General features: G+C 42.1%; 1 protein-coding gene across 1 annotated transcript in view; it reads right to left on the reverse strand.

Moving 5' to 3' along the window:
- The window catches only part of ARHGAP32 (Rho GTPase activating protein 32), a 159768-nt gene that overhangs the window by 132861 nt on the left and 1095 nt on the right, over positions 1-25812 (reverse strand). Inside the window, exon 2 of the mRNA XM_063139524.1 lies at positions 2301-2409. Coding sequence (XP_062995594.1) covers positions 2301-2409 — 109 coding nt within the window. The remainder of the gene's footprint in view (positions 1-2300; positions 2410-25812) is intronic.

A 25812-nucleotide genomic window follows, 5' to 3' on the forward strand; every position in this document is an offset into this window, starting at 1 on the left:
AGTAAACTTCCCCGATGTCCCCCTGTCGTAAGCATTAACCCAATTAACAAAGTAGCTATAGTAAAATCCATTTCTGTGTTCTGATTCAGCAAGGCAATTCTTATGTTCAACAATTACATTGACTTGAAAGCAAAAATAATCATTCCTCAACAACACATTTCTCCTTTTTAGTTCTCCTTTTCTCTAAGCACAACCAGTACAAGATGTAGAAGTTTACCTCTGCCGCTAGGACTTGGCAAATAGAGCCTAGCAACCAATATTTGGAATACAAAGACATTATAATGCAATGCGTGCAGGTAACCTGTGCCAATATTAATTTTCCATTTTCCAAATTAAACGAAGGTTAAAACTCATTAGCTGAATTGTTCAAAACTACTGAAAATGGCTGAATAAAAGTAAAGACAGATAGGTAATATACACTGCATTACAACCACTCTTTTATCCCTAAATGACTTGCACAAACCTCTACGCCTCTCCTTCAGTTGCTTTGACAAACATGATTTCAAATGCAAAGTGTTCTGCTTGCTTTTTCTGTCTGATTCCCATATGACTGAATAATATGGTGTTTCCTTTGGACTGAATCTCAATGAGGGTTATTTGCTCTGTGAAACAAACTCACAGCCTTCCTGTCTTACTTTAGAACTTCATTGATGTGGTATGCTCAAATGGCACTTGGAAAAACAATTCTATCTAAAACACTGAATATTGGACAAGACAGAAATGCCTCACTTTTTCCTCACATCTACTGCAGTGATTTTGTTGCAAAACTATAATTACTTGATTTAATTTCTGAATCTTGAAGCTTTTAACTACAAAGCCATAGTTCCCTGAGTAACATGGGAAGTGTTGTGGCGTGTTTCTAGTTTCATGTGTATAATTAAGGAGCATGTAAGATAAAGTAATTATTCCCTAATTTACCATTGCTCCATCTAGCAGCACTAGCATAAGTATATAAATTCATCCCACATGTTCACAATGTACTTGTCAAAGTTAAGGTTTTAATTGGACCATAGATATGTAACCACAGATTTATCACATCATGTCCTGCTCTTCTTCTAAGAAACTCAAAATAACATACAATTGGGGGTGGGCATCCATTTCATCAAACATAGACCTATGAGGTAACAAAACAATGTGATCCTGTAGCACCTTAATACATTCAACATGGAATAAGGTTTCATGAACTATAATCCATTTAATCAAACGAAGTATCTTATGTTGTAGGTTGGCATAAGAAAGAAGGACTTGCCCATGGCCACCCAGTAAACTCTGGTCTACTTGGTCCAACTCCAACACTCTATCCATGACACCACAATGTGGTGGACCAATATAAGATTGATTTACATCTTTACATTTATTCATTTAGGGACACAGAAACATTAGTTCAAATCAGTTTCTCTCCTTCAAGTAGCATTCCCATGATGTTTACCACAGATACAGCTCTTTAACATACGTAGGTAGGGGCTGACCCAGTGGGTTTCTGGGGGAGGGAGGGGGAGATATATAGTATTAAAGGCCTATCTAGAGAACTAGAACAGAAGAAGGACTCCTCCGTTAGAGAAGAACTTGCTTCAGCAATTAGCAAGTCAGGTCCTTTTGTCATAAGGTTCAAGGAGAAAGCTGCAGCAGCTACTCCTATGGGAAGCAGGTAGAGCTCAGTATTTTCAGCACTCCTATCATTTTTGTCTTCTTGACAGAGCAGAAACGAAGTAAAAGTATAAAAAATGAATTAGAGAAACTTCACTTCTCTTGTTATTCAACTGCTGCTTGTGAAATTAAGCAGATGAAGTAGAAATTGTTCCAGTTCGTTTGTTTAAAAAAATAAAAATACAAAATTGACAGAACAATTGAAAGTCCTTGAAGAAAAGTGGGGAGAAACCATACTAAAATTAAAATGTTCCGCTTTTTTCAGACTGGATTAATATTGTACTATAATATTATACTAGTATTATTTGTTACATAATATAACAAGCATTTTCCACTACAGGGTGAAGGATCACATACATTATGGCTCCAAGCTGAAAGAAAGGTTAATGCAGATTTAAAATCACTTCAATATTATGGAGCATTTAAATATTCGCAGGGCATGCTTCAAGGCATATATTCATGGGACAGAATCACCAGGCAGCATCAATTCCTTCTCTCTATTGGTATACGTCCAAAGAATGGAATGCTTTCTCACAATGCTCAAGCCTATAAAGAAATTAGTGTAATGATCTGGAAACAATATAACAAATCAAACTCTTATCAGCATTTTAAGGATCACAAACAACAATGCCTAAAAGAAAGTAATGCCTTACCATTGCACTGAGCGTCTCTTCCCAATCTGGTCTTTCACGAGGATGAATGCTTCTCTGAAGCTCTGGTACAAAATCATCTTCTTCTGCATGTAAAGAGGACTTCATCATCCTAGAGGGAAAATATGGACTCATTAGAAGATTTACTAATTTTAAAGTTCTGATCATTTTGAACATTCTAATACTTTTAAAAACAACCCAACCTCAATATCATTGTGCAATCTTGGTCTTCTTTTCTGGTTGTTGTTGTATAAAATTTATAAGCCCGTCTGTAAGTAATCTGTAGGCTCACAGTACAGAACAGTTATCCTAATAGTAGCATTCCATTTATAAATGAACGTTTTACTTAATTTTTCTTCTGTAAATGCACAAATTGCGTGATGGAATAAAACTGTGAGGCAATTGAAATATGATTTAAATGCTAAGGAACACAGATTTTCAAGCTGTGTCCCAGGAAAGCCTGGAATTCTTCAGTGACATCATCCGACATATCAAATAAAGTTTCCTTGGAAGACAGACGACGTCCTCACCACCATGTGCTGGGTACATTCCACAGGTTATTTGAAGCAACACTGATGCTCAACAGCCTTGACTAATGGCCAGCTCTTTCTTCTCCCAGAACACACCTCTCTCTCTCTAACATGCCTGGAAGTCAGGGTGGAAGCTTAACAGACATGTTCAGGCAAAAAGAAAAGGTTCCTTAGCAGAAAAATGCAGAAAACAGCAGCCTTGTTTTGTAAAACACAAGCACCACAATGTTATTTCTTCCAATGAACTTTCCTTCTGATAGCACATCTCCGCAAAATATATATATATATATATATATATATATATATATATATATTGCATCTCTTAATGTCTGCTTGCATCTCCTTTGTGCAAGCTTGAGCTCTGTTTTGTTTTCCTCATTTGGGCGAGGACATTCATTTTCTGAAGGAAGCCCTCTTTTGTATAATACCTTCCTTGACCCTGCTTGCTATCCATGCTGGTGACCTCTTGGACTTGGTGCTACCTTTCCTAATCTGTGGTATACAATTTACCTGAGCTTCTAGTATTGTGGTTTTGAATAACCGCCAAGCATTTTGAAGAGATTTAACCCTCTTGATTAATTTTCATCTTTTGTGTTACCAATTCCCTCATTTTGAAAAGTTTCTTCTTTTGAAGTCAAATATGACTGCAGACAAGGTAACTGAACAACATGAAGACTATACAGCTGTATCAAAGTTAGTTATTAGGATAGGCTTTGTATGATGGATTTGCACTTGTAATTGCTAGTAAAAATGGTACTTGCAATCCAGTAGCCAATATACTCTTTAATTGATCACCATTACAGACACTTTGGCCTTAGCTAGACCTACCTGCTATCCCGTGACGGAGGAGGGAAGATCTTGCGTTGTGTTTAACGCGAGATCCTTCCTCTGTCTACATGTGACACGCAACGACCTCAGCAGGAGACGCGTCATGTCCACCATTTTTTAAACAAATGTAAAGGACCAGCAGCGCACAAACCCTCGTGCGCTAAAAGTAAGTCCTTTTTAAAATTAAAGTTATTTTCCCCGCTCCCCCCACCCTACCCCCGATGGGTGCAGCACTCCTGAGGAGCGCTGCGCCCAGTGTGCGGCTCCCGGCTCCTCACAAGGAATCACATGGAACCAGGTCAACCCATGGCACCTGGCCACACGTTCCGCAGTCTCGGGCTCAGCCCAGGACTGTGGAAAAACCGGGGCCAAAGGGAAGGGCTATATCCTGGGGCAAGGGAGGGATGATCCCTTCCTGATTCCCGGGATGAAGCCCCGTCTAGCTAAGGCCTATATCTCTAGAACAATCTAAATAGTTACAGAGTCAAATACATTGCAAATTAAAATGGGACACTGCAGAGTCCAGCACTACAAATTCCATTTTCTACAAAACTGACATTTCTACATGAGTTACAAAGATGATTTGTCTATAGAATCAATACATACAATATGACTGGACAATGAAAAATAAGAGAGAGGCAGACAACATGCTGAAATTCTACAACAATATACCATGCAGGATGCACAAAAGGCAAACTAGTTCTACAAACTATGGAAGTACTGCCTAAATTTATCTTGCAGATTCATATACTATTATCATTTCTGGAGATGACACTACATGACAGATTTACAAATAAATCCATAGGTTACTAAGCTATGGATATTTTTTCTAACTTGCCTACTCACACAGTGGCCCCCACAAATGATACATAGTCCTACTTATGATTAGACCCACTGAAATCAAAGAGACATAAACTTGTCATTAAGTCCTACTGATTTCAGTAGTCTACTCTAAGAATGACTAAGTCAACATCAAAACCATTACCATTTCTAAAACATCCTTGCTAGTCACCTAGAGGATTTTTTTACATCAAGCAAGTGGCTGTTTAAATTCCATTCATATGTTGTTTTTTAGCAAGTTTTACTCCCTGTTCTGTATTAAACCAGAGTCTGAGACTACTGAAGATGAGAAATTATACAAAATCTCCTTGCATTATACACTTATATTTATTTATGTAAGATGTTTATATGTATGAATATTCTGTTTTATTACACAATTATTATTATTATTATTAATAATAATAATAATAATAATTTATATAGCGCCATCAACATTCATGGTGCTGTACTGCTGTGAGGTAAAGCATAATAACGAATGTACATATTTTTACTGTGAATACTGGGAGTCCCAATCTGATTATTTATTATTTCTTGTCTTTACAAATAGTGTCACTCCACTTCAGGAAGGAGAGGTAGAGAGTTAGTTGAAGTGAAGGGGAGTCTAGACAACTTGTTGAGCAGTAAATCAAAATATTAAATCCTGGCAAAATCACATGTTCATGCTTCTAAAGATGAACATACAAAAGGTGTGAATCATAAATAGCCTGCATTAACATCAAGTAATAAGGCTTCCCAAAAAGTCCTTTTTGCGAAGGAAAAAAAAATCATTTTATGTTTTTTGGGGTTGTTTGTTTTTTAATATCACTCTCTCATACAAAGTCTTCCATGCTGTGTCCAATATTTGGGAGTTGTGAAAAATGGTGGTACATCCATCGTTGCCACACATGACAATCATCCCCATTCTCGAAGTGCTCAGACTTAAGTCCCCTCTGGGTTCATTATGTGTTGTTGACAGACTGCCCTCATAATGGCTCTTGATAGTTTGGAAGCATAGCATGGATTCAAAGATATGCATTTGGTGATCCACAATCCTCATATCAGAAAGTTAACTGTCCATTTGTCAAGTAGCCCATTATTTGATGCCTATTACAGCAGCCACGGTAGTGGCTGCTGTATGTTAAGGCCCGTCAGTAATCTGAGCATTCTACCATTATAATTTATTAGCGGGGGGGGGAGGGGAATTTAGGGTCCTAAAATGAAAAATATTTCAGGAGTCTTTCTGAAACGCGGTACTGCCAGAAAGAAATGCTGGCTTTACATTCCCTGCGCGTTTCAGGGAGATTCCTGAAATATTGAGGTCTGGGTGGGAGTTTAAAGGAGAGAAAGGGAGAGAAAGTCTGTCCGTCACAATCTGCTTTGGTTCTCCTGGGGGTGGCGACTTTTTTTTTGCGCACTCACAGCGCAAAAGGGGAAGCCTCCCGGAGCAATCTATAATCAGGATTAAATTCCCCTATCCATCCGATTGATGGAATGGCCTTTCTTTTTTCGAAAGACCGTTCCATCAATTTTTAATTAATTTTTTAAAATCCCATGTTTCTCAATGGGGAATCTGATAAGCTCACGCATGCGCGTGAGCTTCAGAATCCCCAGAGAGAGGAGGGAGAAGCAGGGAGAGCGCGGCCGGCGCTCATCCCCGACGGGTCAGGTAAGTGGGGTGAGGGGAGCTTGCCTGGAGCCGCTGCTGCATTCGTGCAGCGGCGGGCCCAGGCGTAGCGGGAGGGGGGAAATCGGGGGGGGAGTCGCCCCCCACCCACCCCCGTTTCACCTTGTCCGTCGGCTGCAGGCTGAGGTTTCAATTGAGCGCTCGGCTCCACCCGAAAGCAAGCCGGGCGCTCAGTTGAAACCCAGGCTTGCAGCTGACTTGGGCGGAGGGGGGGAGGGGGGGAGGAGGGGGCCCCGCGCCGCGCGTGTGTGTGTGTGTGTGTGATTGATTCCCTGGTCTCTGCTGCTGCCAACTGCGGCAGCAGCCGGAGGCTAGGGAAACAATCAATCACACACACACACACACACAGAGACACACACACGCGGCGCAGGCCTTCCCGGCTGCAAGCCGGGCTTTTAGCCGACTTGGGCGGGGGAGGCTAGGAGAGGAGAGGAGAGGAGAGGAGGGACTTACCTTTTACATCCTTCCTCCTTGCTGGTCTGGCGGGAAATGGTTCCTTGCCGGAAACGAAAGTGTCGCAATAGGCCTTTGCGACACTTTCGCTTACGTCAGAGAACTCCATTTCCCACCAGATCTGCAATGAGGAAGGAGGTAAGAGAAGTCCCTCCTCTCCCCCGGGGTACGTGTGTGTGTGGGGATGAGGTGGGGGCGGCGGCTGTAGGTCGGGCCGCGCCGACCTCCTCTCCCCCGGGTACATGTGTGTGTGTGTGTGTGTGTGTGTGTGTGTGTGGGGATGAGGTGGGGGCGGCGGCTGTAGGTCGGGCCGCGCCGACCTCCTCTCCCCCGGCGTACGCGCGTGTGTGTGTGTGTGTGTGTGTATGAGGTGGGGGCGGCGGCTGTAGGTCGGGCCGTGCCGACATCCTCTCCCCCGGGTACGTGTGTGGGGGGGGGATGAGGTGGGGGCGGCGGCTGTAGGTCAGGCCGCGCCGACCTCCTCTCCCCCGGGTACGCGTGTGTGGGGAGAGGGGGATGAGGTGGGGGCGGCGGCTGTAGGTCGGGCCGCGCCGACCTCCTCCCCCCCCGGCGTACGTGTGTGTGTGTGTGGATGAGGTGGGGGCGGCAGCTGTAGGTCGGGCCGCGCCGACCTCCTCCCCCCCCCCCGGCGTACGTGTGTGGGGATGAGGTGGGGGCGGCGGCTGTAGGTCGGGCCGCGCCGACCTCCTCTCCCCCGGCGTACGCGTGTGTGTGTGTGTGTGTGTGTGTATGTGTATGAGGTGGGGGCGGCGGCTGTAGGTCGGGCCGCGCCGACCTCCTCTCCCCCGGCGTACGCGTGTGTGTGTGTGTGTGTGGATGAGGTGGGGGCGGCGGCTGTAGGTCGGGCCGCGCCGACCTCCTCTCCCCCGGCGTACGCGCGTGTGTGTGTGTGTGTGTGTATGTGTATGAGGTGGGGGCGGCGGCTGTAGGTCGGGCCGCGCCGACCTCCTCTCCCCCGGCGTACGCGTGTGTGTGTGTGTGTGTGTGTGTGGATGAGGTGGGGGCGGCGGCTGTAGGTCGGGCCGCGCCGACCTCCTCTCCCCCGGCGTACGCGTGTGTGTGTGTGTGTGTGTGTGTGTGTGGATGAGGTGGGGGCGGCGGCTGTAGGTCGGGCCGCGCCGACCTCCTCTCCCCCGGGTACGTGTGTGTGTGTGTGTGTGTGGATGAGGTGGGGGCGGCGGCTGTAGGTCGGGCCGCGCCGACCTCCTCTCCCCCGGCGTACGCGTGTGTGTGTGTGGGGATGAGGTGGGGGCGGCGGCTGTAGGTCGGGCCGCGCCGACCTCCTCTCCCCCGGCGTACGTGGGGGGGGGATGAGGTGGGGACAGCGGCTGTAGGTCGGGCTGCGCCGACCTCCTTGTGTGTGTGAGAGAAAGAGAGAGAGATGCTGTTCAGATGACATTTTAGGAAACGTTATGCTAACCACATCTTGTTGTGGTTACCACTGGCCACACATAGTTCTGTTTCACAGAACCATGGAACTACGGTGAAAATAGTTAGAATGGCCTGGTTCAGACTACACGCTAAACCATGCTGCTTAACTGCAAAATGGTTAAGGGAATGCATGCATTCCCTTAACCATTTTGTGGTTAAGCATCATCATCATCATCATCAATTTATTTCTTATTTCCCGCCTCTCCCTTTGGATCGCATGGTTTAGCGTGTTGTTTGAACCAGGCCAATGTGGTTATACAGCAACCATGGTTAGGCAAATGTCTTGCACACAACATGCTAAGCCCTCATGGTTAGCTCAAATTGGTTAACCAGCATGATTTCGTGTGTCATCTGAACAGGGTCACTGAGAGAGAGAGATGTGTGATGGGGGTGGATTTGAGAGAGTGAGAATGAGAGGTGTTCTGTAGAAACAGGTGTGTGATGTGCGTATGACATAGTCATGTGTGTGTAAGTTTTAAATGGCATGTGAGTGGCTCCTGTGAATGTGTGCATGTTTACGTACTTGTATATGTGCATGTGTATGTGTTTTGCATGAACACACACACACACAACTGCCATATCCCCAGAAGACAGCTGATGTAGCCCTCATGGCACCGTGACGTAGGAACCGGAGATGTGCTGATGGGTATGTGCTACCTCCAGCATCTGAGGCAGTAAGCCTATATACAGTTACTGGGGAACATGGGTGGTAGGGTGCTGTGGCACTGTGTCCTGCTTGTGGGTCCCTGGTTGACAGCTAGTTGGCCACTGTGTGAACAGAGTGCTAGACTAGATGGACCCTCAGATCCAGCATGGTCTGATCCAGCAGGGCTCTTCTTATGTACTTACGTGTTGTTTCAGATTTAAAGCCTATATCTGCCTGTCGAGGCATGTCTGAGGAGCCTTTCTTGGTGCCCTACCAACACCAGATATATGCTATGGTGGAACATGGGACAGGGCCTTCTCTGTTGTGGCACCCCGGCTGTGGAATTCCCTCCCCCTGGAGGCCCAACTGGTGCCAGCCCTGGCTTCATTTCGGTGCCAGGTTAAGCATGGCTTTTTAAAAAAGCCTTTGATGGCTAAATCCACTGTTTCGTTTTAATTGGATTTTACTCTTTTAAAATTTCATATTGGTTTTAACTAGGGTGACCATATGAAAAGGAGGACAGGGCTCCTGTATCTTTAACAGTTGTATTGAAAAGGAAATTTCAGTAGGTGTCATTTGTATATATGGGGAATCTAGTGAAATTCCCTCTTCATCACTGCAGTTAAAGCTGCAGGTGCCCTGCCCTCTTTTAAATCTGGTCACTCTAGGATAGCTCCTGCACCTTTAACTGTTGTGATGAAGAGGAAATTTCACCAGGTTCTCCATATATACAAATGACACCTGCTGAAATTCCCTTTTCTAGGCAACTGTTAAAAATGCAGGAGCCCTGTCTTCCTTTCCATGTGGCTAGGGAGACCGTATGCAAAAGAGTACAGGGCTCCTGTATCTTTAATAGTTGCATAGAAAAGGGAATTTCAGCAGGTGTCATTTGTATGCATGTAGCACCTGCTGAAGTTCCCTCTTCATCACAACAGTGAAAGCTGCAGGAGCCTTGCCTCTTTTGTATCTGGTCAAGATGGCAGGGTTCCTGCAGCTTTAACTGTTAAGACGAAGAGGGAATTTCACCAGGTGCTGCATGAATACAAGTGACACCTGCTGAAATTCCCTTTTTATGCAATTTTTAAAAATGCAGGAGCCCTGTTTTCCTTTCCATGTGGCTAGGGAGACCATATGCAAAAGAGTACAGGCCTCCTGTATCTTTAATAGTTGCCTAGAAAAGGGAATTTCAGCAGGTGTCATTTGTATGCATGTATGTAGCACCTGGTGAAATTCTCTCTTCATCACAACATTTAAAGTCGCAGGAGCCTTGCCTCTTTTGTAACTGGTCAAGATGGCAGGGTTCTTGCAGCTTTAACTGTTGTGACGAAGAGGGAATATCACCAGGTGCTGCATGAATACAACTGACACCTGCTGAAATGTACTTTTCTATACAACTGTTAAATATGCAGGAGCCCTGTACTCTTTTGCATATGGTCACCCTAGCCACATGGAAAGGAAGACAGGGCTCCTGCATCTTTAAAAATTGCATAGAAAAGGGAATTTCAGCAGGTGTCATTTGTATATATGGAGAACCTGGTGAAATCTCCTCTTCATCACAACAGTGCAAGCTGCAGAAGCCCTGACCTCTTTTGTATCTGATTACTCTAGTATAGCTCTTGCAGCTTGCACTGTTCTGATGAAAAGGGAATTTCACCAGGTGTCATTTGTATATATGGAGAACCTGGTGAAATCTCCTTTTCATCACAACAGTGAAAGCTGCAGGAGCTATACTACAGTAACTGCATTTAAAAGAGGGAAGGGCTCGTTATCCTTTACAAAAAGCCATGAAATTCAATGAACAAAAAACCTACGGTTTATAAAACAACGTTAAGGCCCTACACTTTTCCACCAAGCTCCAAAAAGCGGGGAAATTGGGAGTTAAGGCTCGCCAGCCTTAACGCCACATCCTCCCTAAGGAGGCAGAAAGTACCAGTGAAATTCTCATTCTGCCAAAGCAGATAAACCATGAGGACAGGATGGAGAATAGGATATGCAGAGGTGACTGTGGGGTTGTGGAAAACTGATGACGAACAACTTAGAGCCACCTACTTCTTTTTTTGTTTAGAGCAGCCCTTCCCCAACCTGGTGCCCTCCAAAGGTGTTGGACTGCGACAACGGAGCAGGTAAGAAACCCCACCCCCTCCTGCCTGGCCCTGCTGCCAGGTAAGCCCCAACCCACTTACATCTTCCATCGTCACTGGGCCCGGGCTTGAACTGAGCACCCTGGTCCATCCGGAAGCTCAATTCAAGCCTGGGCCCAGGGACGACGGGGCAGGTAAGCACCCCCCCTCCCGCCTGGGCCCTTACCTAGACCCACTGCCACTGCTGTGCAAACTGCGGCACCTGCTCCAGGCAAGCCCCCACCCCAGCCCACCCCACTTACCTGCTCTGTTGTTGCTGGGCCCCGGCTTGAATCGAGTGCCGTGGTCCACCCAGAAGCAAGTCCGCACCTGCAGCCTTGCTTCTGGGTGGACTCAGGGGCTCAATTCAAGCACGGGTCAGGCCATGACGGAGAAGGTAAGTGGGGTGGGCTGGGGTGGGGGCTTGCCTGGAGCTGCCACCGCAACAGTTTGTGCAGTGGCAGCTCCAGGTAAGGGGCCAGGCAGGAGGGGGGTTGGCTGGAGCTGCCACACTTTGTGCAGCGGTGGCAGCAGGTCCAGGTAAGGGGCCAGGTGGGGGGTGTTCTTACCTGCTCTGTCATCGCCTGGCCCTGACTTGAATTGAGCCCCTGGGTCCACCCAGAAGCAAGGCTGCAAGTGTGGCCTTGCTTCCGGGTGCACCAGGGCGCTCAGTTCAAGCCCGGGCCCAACAACGACAGAGCAGGTAAGCGGGGTGGGTGGGTAGGGGGGGCTTGCCTGGAGGCGCCGCCCTACGTTTCCCATCCTGCTGTCCCAGCATTCCTGACCACGGGACATACTGACTTGCAATGATGGATCATCACAGTCTAACACCTTTGGAGGGCACCAGGTTGGGGAAGGGCTGCTCTAAACAAAAAAAGAAGTAGGTGGCTCTAAGTTGTTCGTCATCAGTTTTCCACAACCCCACAGTCACCTCTGCATATCCTATTCTCCATCCTGTCCTCATGGTTTATCTGCTTTGGCAGAATGAGAATTTCACTGGTACTTTCTGCCTCCTTAGGGAGGATGTGGCGTTAAGGCTGGCGAGCCTTAACTCCCAATTTCCCCGCTTTTTGGAGCTTGGTGGAAAAGTGTAGGGCCTTAACGTTGTTTTATAAACCGTAGGTTTTTTGTTCATTGAATATAATATATTGAATGCTACACTTGACCCTTGGGTTGTACTCCCCAAAGAAGTGTACAAAGGAGGTTTTGTGCTTGTATCTTTCTAAACAGCAGACCACCATGCAACATCAAAAATTGCTTTTGAAACTGAGAGGAAGTTCAAAATCAGTTACGTCCATGGACCTATTCTCTGAGAAACACAAGTTCAACATAAATCTTCACAACGTAACTGTATGATGAGTTGAGTTGGTATTTTCAGTATTGTACTCACAATGTCACTCATTATTTTACCCCAAAGTTATTTTACCCCAGGTATTTCACTATCAACAACTGAAACATACTGACAAGCAAAAACGGTTACTTCATAATTAAATATCCAACTTGAAGAGATATTAGGTGTGCTTTACTTCATCCAACACATTTTGTTCTTTAAACAGCTATTTTGGTAGACCCAAGGTCAATCCCACACAGATGCTTTACAGAGGAGATAGCTAGATAACATGGTGGTGGGGAGAGGCCTCCCTAGTCCCAGTCTGACACGCTAACCACTATGCAACACTGTTCTCAGTAACAAGAATACATAAGATGAATCTATTTAAAAGCCACATTGATAGCTATGTAGCTATTACATGGGAACAATGCATTGATGTTCAAATTTGTAAACAGTGGAAGGTATTTTCAGGAGATATACAAATACCCCTGAGCCCAGCCAATTATCTCTCCAAGGCCTAAGGGTTTGTTCATTAAAATGGAAAAGCTACAGAAAAGGGACATTCCTACTGAAAGTCATTCTAACTATCATCTAGTCATTGCTTATTTTCAGACTGCCATTAGTCCAGGTAGGAAAAGAATTAATATTAATTACTGTATTTCCTTGACAGATTTCTAAAGACTTATGTCATGAATGACATCAGGTACTAAAGAACTTTAAATTAAATTTAATAGTTGAGGAGGATGAAACAATACTCCAGTAACAAATCAGTGGCTTAGTTTTAAAAGTGTACAAGTCATAATGCACATTTTCCTCCTATTGAATCTAAATTAAAGCAACCTACTTTCCAGAGGATTTGACTATTAGCAATATGCTTAACTGCAAGCTACTAACTGATTGCCCACTAGAGCAGACTTGACACAAATGCAGAACTTCAAATTTCCCCTGAGCTGTCTTCCCACACAACATAGTAAACAAACAGAGCTACTTAGAAGGTCTACTTAGAAGAAACTTGGAAGGTCACAATCTAATGGGTCACTTCATTGGCTTCCAATTCACTTCAGAATCCAATATAAACTTCTCCTGTTAACCTTCAAAGCTTTTCACGGTCTAGCTCCTTCCTATCTCTCCTCTCTCATCTCACACTATTGCCCCGCTCGTGCTCTTCGCTCCTCTGATGCCATGTTTCTCGCCTGCCCAAGGGCCTCTACTTCCCTTGCTCGGCTTCGTCCATTTTCGTCTGCTGCCCCTTACGCCTGGAACGCTCTTCCAGAACATTTGAGAACTACAAGTTCAACCACAGCTTTTAAAGCTCAACTAAAAACTTTTCTTTTTCCTAAAGCTTTTAAAACTTGATGTTGTGCAGACTTCTACTGTTACTTTCTACTGTTAGTTTTTCCCTACCCTGTGCCTGCTTACCCTACCCTGTACCTGTTTGCATTCTCTTCCCCTCCTTATTGTTTTACTATGATTTTATTAGATTGTAAGCCTATGCGGCAGGGTCTTGCTATTTACTGTTTTACTCTGTACAGCACCATGTACATTGATGGTGCTATATAAATAAATAAATAATAATAATAATAATAATAATAGTGCATTTTTTCCTCTGTGCGTACGTTCCATTTGTTATTCAATTTGTAATATGAATACAAAAACTACACCAGCCACAAATTGTACACTATTTTTAAATGGCTCTTCTGCTTTCTATTTGTCCCACATTAACACCATACATGGCACAAATAGAGCAAATTAAATTCAAAGGCATCTCTCTTGTGACATGTGCTGGAACTCCCTAGATTTGTTTCCCTAGCAAAGAAGAGCGGGTACAATCATCAGTGCAATGTCAGAAGGCATGACGTTATGCCTGTATTGCTAGCAGATATGCTAGCACAAATGTTTGAGATCAAGATGCCAGTTACATTAATATTTCTCTCCAGTGCACACTGCCTTGTGCTAGAGGCAGAAGTATTTCAATATGACCTTTTTAATTATCCTGAGTTACACTGTGGGTAATGAAATGTTTTCATGAGCGAAGAATAAAAAGAACTTCAAAGCCTTGGCACTGCATATTACGGGCGCAATTCAGGATGCTTTTTCTTAAAATAAAAATAAAAATGCAAGGATATAAAATGGTCCATGGATACTTAAAATAATTTCACTTGAAAGGGTAGTATGATGCATAGAATGGAAGCTGTCATGGTTGGCCATGGTTTAAGCCTTGAAAAAATCCATCTCAGAACCCATTAAAAAGTGCTGGAAGAACAATGACTAATGCCAGTTATGCTGATGCTAGTGAAGGAAAGTAGAATAATGAAGTGACCGTAATATCAGCCTTACACAAGAAATGAGGCATTTCAGTCAAAAGCAAGCTGAGGCAGTCTTCATTACTTAGAGAAACCAAGGAAACCGGCAGAACCAATTTGTTTCAAGGTCTGGGATGATGATGGTGATTTTAATTGCATCAGGGAAGTTTGAAAATCAACAAGAACAAACTGTTGCACAAAAGGTATGGCTAACAAGAACTTAAGCAATGTAAATATACATTTTTAATGATAATTCCTGTAGCCGCCTTGTCAGTGCTTGATATCTCATAGCTACATAAAATTTGAACCATGAGCAAGTCAAAAACGGAAGCTTTACTCAATACAAGTAACTATCTAATTCTAATTACATACTAACTAGTGAACTAGTACATGTACATCAAAAGTGAGTTATTTGGGGCCTGAACAAAAATTGCACGATGGATCGCTGTTTCTAAGGGTTACTCTTCCTTGCTAGATTGAGGTAATTTTCTTCCCCAAAGCCAGAATTGAGATCATTCCAACAGTTTTTATCAAATGTCTTTTCAAAATTACTGAAATTATCTATTGCAACTTCCCACTAAGGCAGAAAAGATAAAGAGTGATTTAATTAGTATCAGAGGTATATTATGTTAATTAGATATTTACCCAACAAACTCTTAAAAGCAGAGATTTACTGACAAATTCTGCAGATTTTTCAGACACACACACACACACACGCACACACACACACACACAGAGAGCATTAGTTAAGAGTTTTATCAAAATGGCATAATTAAACATCTTTAAACAAAACAAAAATGTTAAATATCTGCCATTGCCCTGGCAATCTTCCTTTGTTACTTGGAATTTTACTCTTATTATCATTCCTGTGAGATTTTCTTTAAATGTCTATCCAAAAGTCAAAGGGCTTTTGACTATGTCTGAAGGATTTTCAGTGAATTACTTTAGCACCTTACCTAGGAGTATTAGTTGACTCAAATAAAATACTTCTCATCTATCTTACAAGAATATAAATTCATCCTGCCTCACCAGTTGATGAGCTTTTTCTGCTTTTGTTTTATTATAAATTTAGGAAGCACCAAATGAGCCAAATATAATGGCCTCAGTTTGATTTTCATCATTTCGTCAAAACCATGTTTCAGAAGATCACTATTAAGGTGAACCAAAGAATTAACAACTTCTTGTGAATTGTAGCATTTCTGACTATTCTCAGTGAGATTTCTCCTTCTCTAAGATCTTTCTCACCCAGCCGGAAACACCTTCCCCTATAGACACTTGATTCTGCTGCTACCAGGGCCTTTAGGCTCAGGTTTAACCTACACTCTATCCTCTATCTGATTGGACGCACAGGCTTTTATTATCACCTACAATTTTGCCCTCTTATGTAGCCAAGAGCAAAATGCATAGGATTTTTTTTTATAAACAAAGGAATATTTACTAATTAAATCAAATTGTTCAACAGTACATATACTCTCTCATACGCAATAAATCTAATCAGTCTCTCAATCAAACATTTCACAATCAGCACAGACCTTTCTTTCCTCTCTCAGTTCTCAGTCTTACCTTATCTAAACCTTTTAACATCAATTCCCTATCTCTATCCTATCTCACTTGCACAGCACAGGAACAATTATATAGCACACACTATATAATTGTTCCACCGTTCTTCCAGACACTCATCTCCCCCTGGAAAAACCATAAAACACAGAGACATAGCAGAACCATAACGGTAGACTTATAATAAGAACACATTACTATACTTACAGATTCCATAAATACAGACATGTAGCATCACATAGTTTCTTCCATCCATATGTTGATACGCTACTACTTTCTTCTTCCATTATATTTTTATTATTAGGTTCAGTTCATTAACATTGTAAGCCATTTTGGGAGCCTTCATCAGATGTTTTATAAACACGTTGTTTAAATATAAATGTATATTAGCTACTTAGATTTATTCTAGTGTCATGCTGCCTACTCAAGTAAACTCCATGGTAGATGTTTATAACTCAGTACAAATTCTATGCTATTTCAACAATGCCAGTCACACAACCAGGGAGGAAGAACACTATCAGAGGTACGGGGAGGGGGGGGGAGTTGAGGACAATTCACGAAAACTGCTAGTCCTCTAAAGATTTGCTTCTGCAGTTAGTTGCCTAGGTATAGTTCTACTGTTTGTATGAAAACATGCTAAAATATTATTTTCACAAATATATACACACTCACCGAAAGACTACTCATGCTTTAAAAGAAACAGAGGTCACAATGGTAGCTGAACTTCAGATACAACATACTGGAAGCAATGAAACCCCCTATATTAGAATGATCATTTCTGCCATGCTTGGAGGCAAACAGCTTGCATTAGATAAACACAACATGTGCTGAACCATTTTTTACCTGCTTCCTTTCAAGATTAGCAATGTAATTACTGTTCCAAGTAATGATTCTGCATAAATCATTATGAAATGCACATTGTGTGTTAAAGGCATAATTGCAGGCAACTCTTCTAGGAAAGTAATTAGAAAAGACTAGAGCCTTTGGCTCCTATATATTGAATTCCCTATTCTAGAAGGGGGGGGATATATAAAATGACTCCCTCCCAACAACTATCTAAAATGTTGATATTAAACTATTACTCTGCTGTAATCTATAGGTGCAAGTTGTACTATGAAGTTCCAGGAATAAAGCAACATTTTTATTGGGCATAATTGTCATCAGGGATTTTATTGATACGCTTCCTTTATTTATTGACATTTATTTAAAATGAAAGATTAAAACGAGCTTGTAGTGCCACTAGTGGACAGCAGGGATCCATGCAGTTTAGCGTACCTGTGTCTTTAAATCATAGTCAAGTTATCTGCATACTGCATTTGCCACAATACATTCCTGTTAAACAGCCCTCACATGACACATAGTCTGGAGGGGTTGCATTCTCTCTTAAGGAACAGTCTGGGAATGTTCCTTGATCCATCATTGTCACCAGCAGCCCAACTGACCTCAGTGGCTCAGAACGCCCATTCTGAAATTCGGCTGGAGCACCAACTTCACTCATTCCTGGACAGGGATAGCCTACCTACTGTAATCTATGAATTGGTGACCGTACAGTTAGAATACTGCAGTGCACTCTATTTGGGGCTGCTCTGGCACCTGGTTCAGAAGCTGAGGCTAATGCAAAATGCAGGTGCCAGGATGTTCATTGGAACACCTAACTAAACACATATTGTACCTGTATTAAAAGAACTGCACTGGCTACCTACTAGCTACCAAGCCACATTCAAGGTTTTGCTGTTGACATGCAAATCCCTACATGACATGGGACCAGGATACCTAGCTGACCATCTTCCCTTCTGTATACACAGTCAACCCCCGAGATCTTCCAAAAAAGCCACATTGGTCATTATAAGGCTAATGGAGTGCATATAAGGGCTCTCTCAGTGGTGGCTCTCACCCTTAGTAACGTGTGACTCGAGGAGCAGAAACAGTGGCAAGTTTTAAATTCCTCTTGAAAACACACCTATTCAGATAAGCTTTCCCTGACCTGTGAGTGATCCTGTTACTACTCCGTTGAAATTGATATGGAATTGTAAAGTGTTTAATATTTTGATTAAGTATTATTATCTGGGCTGTTATACTGTTATGATGTATTTTACTGTGTATTTTAATGTAAACTACTTAGGGATTTTAAATGAGATAGCAGCATATTAATTAATAAGTAAATAAACATTATCTCAGGCCTTAGCTAGACCTACTGGTTAGCCCGCGATGGAGGAGAGAAGATCTCGCAATGTGTTTATCACAAGATCCCTCCTCTGTTAACACGCGATGCACAACGACCTCAGAAGGAGAGGCGTCGCACCCGCCATTTGGGGGGGGGGGATTAAAGGGGCAGCAGCACACGAACGCTCATGTGCAAAAGGGAAGGTTTTTTTTTTAAAAAAAATATTATTTTCCCCATTCCCCACAACCTACCTCTGTTGGGCACAGCGCTCCTGAGGAGCATTGCACCCTGTGTGCAGCTCCCGGCAAGGAATCGCAAGGAGCTGGGTCACCCAGCCACACGTTCTGCTCGGGCTCAGCCCGAGACGGGGGGAAAACCAGGGTTAAATGGGAGGGTGAGATCCCGGGGCAAGGGAGGGATCATTCCTCCCTGATCCCGGGATCCCCTGGACGTCATGTGGACGCACAGGGATCACCCCGGGATTTCACCCCATCTAGCTATGGCCTCTGTTATAGTTCCTTTAATAAGTACAAGACACAGAAGAAAGAATTTCAGCAATTTCCCCATTTTAGTGGTTCAGATGAGCCTCTCACAGGAGGGAAGAGCACTGAAAAAACTCAGTCCCTCAATGGAGTCACACCACAAGCACTTTCAGAAATTCCATTTTCATCCCTGATACCTTATATTCAATTCGTTATGTTCAACTCATTATGACTTGGAATTGCACTAGAGTAAATATTAATCTCAGGCTTTTAATAAAATGTCAAGCAAAGTATCCAAGAACTTCAGTTTAAAAGCCTCAAGAAATTCTCACATACCCCCCAAATTAAAGGTTATGCATGCAATAACCCTCCTCCCTAATGTAACTTACTTTAAAGTCTTCACCAGAATCAAACACTCCATCTTTCTAATGCATCATCTGGAATAATTAAGACTGTATGCCTATAATCAATGTCTGAGAGTGTTTTCTAAATAGAACCATTAACAGGTAGCTATTTTAGACAAACCATCAACCACCAGCAGCACTCAGTGCCTTTTGAATCCAGAGATTTACAAGTACTTTTTAAATAAGAGCCTTTTCACTCTTAAAAAAAGATATCCCATAAAGCTCCTTAAACTAAAAACTAAAAAGAAGAATAAATGATACAGATCACTTATTAGACAGATGTGTTAGCCACAACTCCTTGCTGGACATAGACTCCATGTCAAAACCAGGGTTGCCTGTTCAGAAAAAAAAATACCAGAGTAAAGTCTTCACTTAAATTTCTCTCCTCTGAATCTCACTTGATCAATATTATATTGCTCTGCACTATAAGAATGAATTACTAGATTTAAGAAGCAGCTGCTTTTCAGCTGACACATCCATCCATATTTTACCACACACAGCAAGCAGCTAAGGATACTCAAATTACCCCATCCTCAACTTATTTTCTTATTATGGTGAACTATATATTCTGTCATCAGGCCTCCAGTTTTGTCGCCTGTAAAAATAGCGTTGGGAATCTGTAATTTTCTATGCTTCTAAATTTAGTGGAAAGAACGAAACTGTCAAAATTATATCATAAAAGTTAAGTTCCACGGCTTTATTCTTTTTCAAATATATGTCACAGAGAAAATTTCTGTACACAAATAAAGGTGGCTTTGAAATCAAGCTAAGGCATCTCAGAGAAATCAGACTCCATTCCTGTATCTGCCATTCAAATGTCAGTCTTGACTTCAGTCACTTTGACTGCCTCAGTCCATCTTCCTTAAAACAGAAACATTATTAATTTATTTAATCCATTCTTTGCCTCATGTTACAATATTGTGGTAAATTATTGTTGTGCTGCTCCTATGAATGAATAATGAATTTTAAAAGGGATAGTTTATCAAAGCACCTTTTGTTTGTGAACATGCAACCTATGGCCCTCCAGATGTTACTGGATTCCAACTTCCATAATCCCCAGCAAGAACGGCCAATGGCCAATTATTACAGGAGCTGCAGTCCAGCAACATCTGGAAATCCCCATATTCCCCACCCCTGATATAAAATGTTTGTGGCTTCAGAAGCTCTCTTGCCTTAAGTGTAAGCTTTTGGAACACCAAAATCTTGCACGCATTAACCTTTTATTGAAACAGCCTCTGTTATCTCAATCTATCGGCCACATTTACATATCACGTTAAACCATGACTTAATATGATGTACATGAGCTGGAATGAGCCCACATGAGCCTTTGGCTCACATGCTCCCACACACAAACACACCTACAGGAATTGTGGTTTACCACAAACTGACCAGTTTAAAACAAGTTAAATTAGTTTAAATCGCAGTCTCAGGTTTGTACACATCCAATGTGTCTTTTAGTGCATGTCGGTGTCAAAGTAGATGTGGCCTCTAGACCACCATTCCATTTAATTGAATACCTGTATCTTTAGGCAGGAAAGAAATAGAACAAGCATGAACATGTAAGTGACCGTTACTTCATGCAGCTGAAGTAGGAAAGATTATCATTTTTTCATGGGATTAATAATTCTATTTCCATGATGGATTGCAAATTAGTGCTGACAAAGCTGGATACAAATAAAATCGTTCAGTGTTATACATAATGTTAAGTCAATCACAATGAAATACGGAAAATGTCTGAGATGTACAAGAGAGCATACTGGTGGAAATTAAACTTGAAGTGATTAAATATTATTAACAGCTATTGGGGAAGAGATGAATTTGAGGCAGAAAGAAACAAAAAAAAATATCAAGGTAATTCCCACTGAGATACGATATTGCTTCCCAAAGTTCTTTATTTGGAGGAAAAGTTCAAAAGTTGTTGCAAACATGACTTGATAACACTTGATGGTTGCTATGCATGACTTTTAATAGGTAACTGCTGAATTATTCTAAATAGTCATAAACCCCTGTATATTGGGAAAGCACTATCCATAATTTTAGATGGGTCACAGCACAAACCCTCGAGCGCACTGAATGAAAATTTGGCCTGCCTTATTGGCTGATCCTTTAAAAGAAACCTTTTTTAAAAAATATCCAAGCGCAGTTTTGTTTTATTTATCTCAGAGACTGCTTTCACTCCTTTGGATTTCTATGGCTGTTAAGGTCAACTAAGAGCCATCTTGCCATAATTATCCGTGTGTCACTTTACAGCAGCATATATCTATGTGCCTTTGCTGCTCATGGTGGATGTCCCTATAATGTGCAACTCCGTTTCCTTTCCTTTACTGGAAAGTCAGTAAAGTCAAAAGGCTGAACGCATTCTGAAATGCATTCTTAATCTTTGTATACCACCCAGAGAACTTTGATGGTATAGCAATGTGATGAATAAAATATCTATAAACCTGTCATTGGGCTGGCATTCAACAGCTAGGATTAAACAGGGGTGTGTGAATTTAAAAAGTAATTTGGTATACTGATTTTGTTCAAATAGTATTTCAATTTTAACTGATGATACTTGCCCACATCCTTTGGGAAAGGTTGGAGCAACTCCTAAACAAAAGAGCAAGAAGCAATGGTTTGAAGATTGGCCTAGATACAAAGAACCAAGAGGAAGAAAGAAGAGAAAAAAGTTAAAGGATACTTTCTACGGCTCCTTCCCCACAAACACACACTCCAGCATAACTGCTCAGTGGGATGAAAGGCATATTTGCCTACTTTACAATTAGAAGCATTGGTGAATCTAGGTAATGAGTACCTAGATTCTAAATTCTAAATCCTTTTAAAGCTGCTTTCAGAGAAAATGCTCTGGAAAGTAAACAATGCTATAATAATTGACCATGGCCTAATCTACACCAAGCAGGATATTGCACTATGAAAGCGGTGTGAAAGTGGTATATAAAAGGCAGGAGCCACACTACTGCTTTATAGTGGTATTGAAGTGCACTGACAACTGCTGGGGCCCACTGACACATACCATATACTGCTTTCATACCACTGTATCTTGCTTGGTGTGGCTCCTGCCTTTTATATACCATTTTCTTAGTGCAATATCCTGCTTGGTGTAGATGAGGCCCATAATCCAGCCACTTCCAATGTTAATTTTTTTCCAATTACTGTTCTTAATATATAGAGAGGGGGAGAAGCAAACCAGGTGCTTCTGCCACCTGAAGTGGTGTGCTCTGCTGGTGGAACTCTTTCCCTAAGAAAGCTCATCTGACACCTCATCAAATTCTCATTTCCTCTCATTCTCCTACTACTGCGTGAGATTTTGCCTTTAATTCCTCTAAAAACTCTACTTGTGCTCTAGATCCAATTCCCACTCGGATTTTTGGCTTTTGCAGTTCTTCCTGTTGTAATATATTTAGCCTCTATCTTTCTATCAGTTTCTTTTTTTCTTTTTGTCCTTTACAGGCAGATCTATCACCTTTTAAAAAAAGAAAAGAAGCAACACCGTTGATACAGTTCTTCTGTCAAATTATCAATCTCCTTTCTTTTCACTGTTTCTTGAACATTCTGCCTACCCTTGCTATACTTTTTGCACCTATCTCTCTCCAGATACTTATCAGACTGTCATCCATGTTCTTCAAAAACTGCACTAGTTTGTATTTCTACTTATCTTCTCTCTAATAAAAAGTAAAGGCCTTTACCCTGTTCCTGTTTGCTCAATCTTACTTCAGCTCTTGATACTGTCAAGTCATTCCTTTCTTGGTGAATCTCTTTCCAATTTAGGGTTTTGTTACTATCTGAACATTCTTTTTGTAGCTCTGTTTATGGCACTCTCTCAATCCATTTCACTCTTTCATATCCACCAGCATCTGATCCCTGATCTTATTTTCTATATTTATTGCTGATCTTGGTACCTTTATATAGCCTCTTGAGTTCAAGAACCATTTTTAGGCTAATATCTAGTTCCTTTGTCACAGTCCACTACCTGGTGGTGGTTTAGACTTACTAGAACTTGGGAGCCTCTACAGGAATGGGGAATCCACTATGATGGTCCACCAGAGGAGGCCAATGGATCAAAATGTTTTCCTGATAGCTCTTGAGGATATTCCTGTCATTTTTGCAGGAAATTCTGTCAAAGCCGTAGTTGACCTCCAGAGTGGTGAACTGGTCCAAACAACTGACCCAACTGCTCCTGAGCACCCTCTCCTGCTCAGTAAAGCCCCATGGTTTTCAAGGAACTGAGGGCAATGAAAAAGTGAGACAATGGCTAAAGTGGCATTGGTGAAAGAATGAGTCCAACAAAACACGGGTTAGACCATATTTGAAAGACAGTGGTAGTGATGGCAGCCAAATTATTCTTCTCTGCCACTATTGCAATTGTAGAGTCATCCAACAGACCTTTCTAGGGTGGTTAAATGACATGGACCTACATTCTAGACCACGAGAAAAACACAGCAACCTCTTGATAGCCTTTGTGACCAATCTGCACAGTATTTTGCAGATATACCTGTATCTGCTGGGTGAGGTTGTCCAGTCTAGGAGTTCAGTGCACCATGTGGAAGGGCTGTGGCTCAGTGGTAGTATGTGCATGCATAAGGTCTTCTAAATTACCGGACACATTTTTACAGTCAAGAAAATCATATTGGCCATGTTTTAAAGGTGAGCGAACATTGTCCCAACACTATTTTAAGCTGTGAGTAGGCACATTTAAAACAGTCAGTCTACCCCCTCTCGTAATGTATCCATTTTCCTGGCAGCTACTCTTCCACATGCATATCAAATCTCACAGCCCCACCTCCCTCTAGCATCTTTCCCACCCTGTTTTCTTTTCCCTTTTCTCAATCCACACCATGCCTTTACTTGAACTTTTTATCAAGTCCAATCTTGTCTGTTCCACACTGTAAGCTCTGCCAAGCCAGAATACTTCCTACTCTATATTGCAAGCATTGTCTACTACAGAAATCATTAAATAATAATTAGAGAATCTAAATCAGATATTGAACAGCTTCTGTTCATGACTTCAAAACATAATCATGAGGGCATCTGATATTTAGAAGCAGGTAGAAGACCAAATTATTTAATGACAAACTCTCTCACCATGGCAGGATATTTACAAAGTCAAACAGAGAGTAATATTGTCTTTAAAAAGTTTCATGATAAAAGAATCAAAGCTGTAAGAAACAAATGTACCAGCTCAAATTAAACTAAAAGTTCTAGGAGTCTTTGTGGCTAGAAGGATGTGCATGCATTTGTTTAGGTAAAAACGGTTCAGTTCAGACAACACGTTAGTCAATGCAGTGTGAAAACTCCACTCAACCATTGAGTTTTGAAGAAGGTACTCTCCACACAACATGTTCTAACTCCACTGCTGGGTGACTGTGGGCTACCATGCAGTTGAATAAAATCCATTGCAACAGTTCCTCTACCCTATCTCCTCCCCTGGTCCTCCCGATGGTATCCCATCAGCCACTGTTGCAAAAAAACCCACCCAACTATCCCAGTGGCTCTCCTAGAGCGGCATTCGCTCTTTTCACCACTCTTGCCAGGAAACTCTGTAGCCATTGGGAAAAGTCAATGCAATGCAAAGGAAAACTCCACGGAGATCACCCCACAACACACCAATAGTTGTGCATGAACTCTCCTCTGCAGTGTGGATATTCTGCATGGAGTGTTTTCAAAATTCCACCATCGCATGGAGTTTTCCTGCCAGACAACACATTTCTCAATTGTGGTGAAAAACTCCACTGTGGAGTTCTAAATCCACTGTTGAGAAAAATGTGTTGTCTGAACTGAGCCAATATGTACTATCACCACCTTACTACCTTTCACAGTAGATGTCCCTTAGCAGAACAAGTTTTGACGTTGGTGAACTGGGTTTCAATTCCTGCATACTTACTAGGTAGCATTATGCACACCTCTCTCTAGCCTTCTATACTGAAGTCACTGAAAAATTATAAAGGCTTTCATATCTGATAAAAATGATTTAATCAATTCAGCAGTGATAATGAATTAGAGCTTGCAGTCCTATTGAAAGAAACTTTACTTACTTTCATTCTTGAATCTTATCTAGGAGTAAAAACGCTGATACCTATTTTTAGCAATTTTAGAGTACATTTTGCCATTACACACCACTGCAGCAGAACAGAAGGCCAGGAAAATAAAAGGAATTGTGTAGTAAAGGACATACTTGGAAATATGCAATGCATTCTGAAAAGAAAGACAACTACCAATTATTTCACTAATAAAGACTTCTACTATATACTCTCATAGCTACAAGCATGCATATGACAATTCTGTGCACAAATTATGTAGTCAACACAGATATTTGAATTCTGTGGTTTCAAATTCGTGGTTTTCATTCACAGAAGCCTTTCATTCTTACTTGCACAAGAGCAAACTGTTTTGTAATATCAATAATCATTCAAAAGCACAGGCACTTTAGTACTGGTATAAAATGTTTTGATTGATACGTTTTCCAACAGCATCAGAAAATGAAAATCTGTATGAGATGCAACACATCCAGTATTTCATAGCATGACGTTATTCTGGACATAGCACAGCTATTCCGAGGGGAGGGGTGGGAATCACTAGGGAAAACACTCTGTGCTTCTTTTCAGTCCTCTGTAGACTACCAGTAGCTTGCTACTGAGTGCATCAAGTGGGTGGAGTCCACGTTACAAAATATCTGAACTTTGTATATTTGTATGTAAACTGAAACAGGAGAGCAAGGAACCACCTACTTCCTGCTCATAAATAAC

This window comes from Elgaria multicarinata, chromosome 12, assembly GCF_023053635.1.
Source record: "Elgaria multicarinata webbii isolate HBS135686 ecotype San Diego chromosome 12, rElgMul1.1.pri, whole genome shotgun sequence".
NCBI lineage: Eukaryota > Metazoa > Chordata > Lepidosauria > Squamata > Anguidae > Elgaria > Elgaria multicarinata.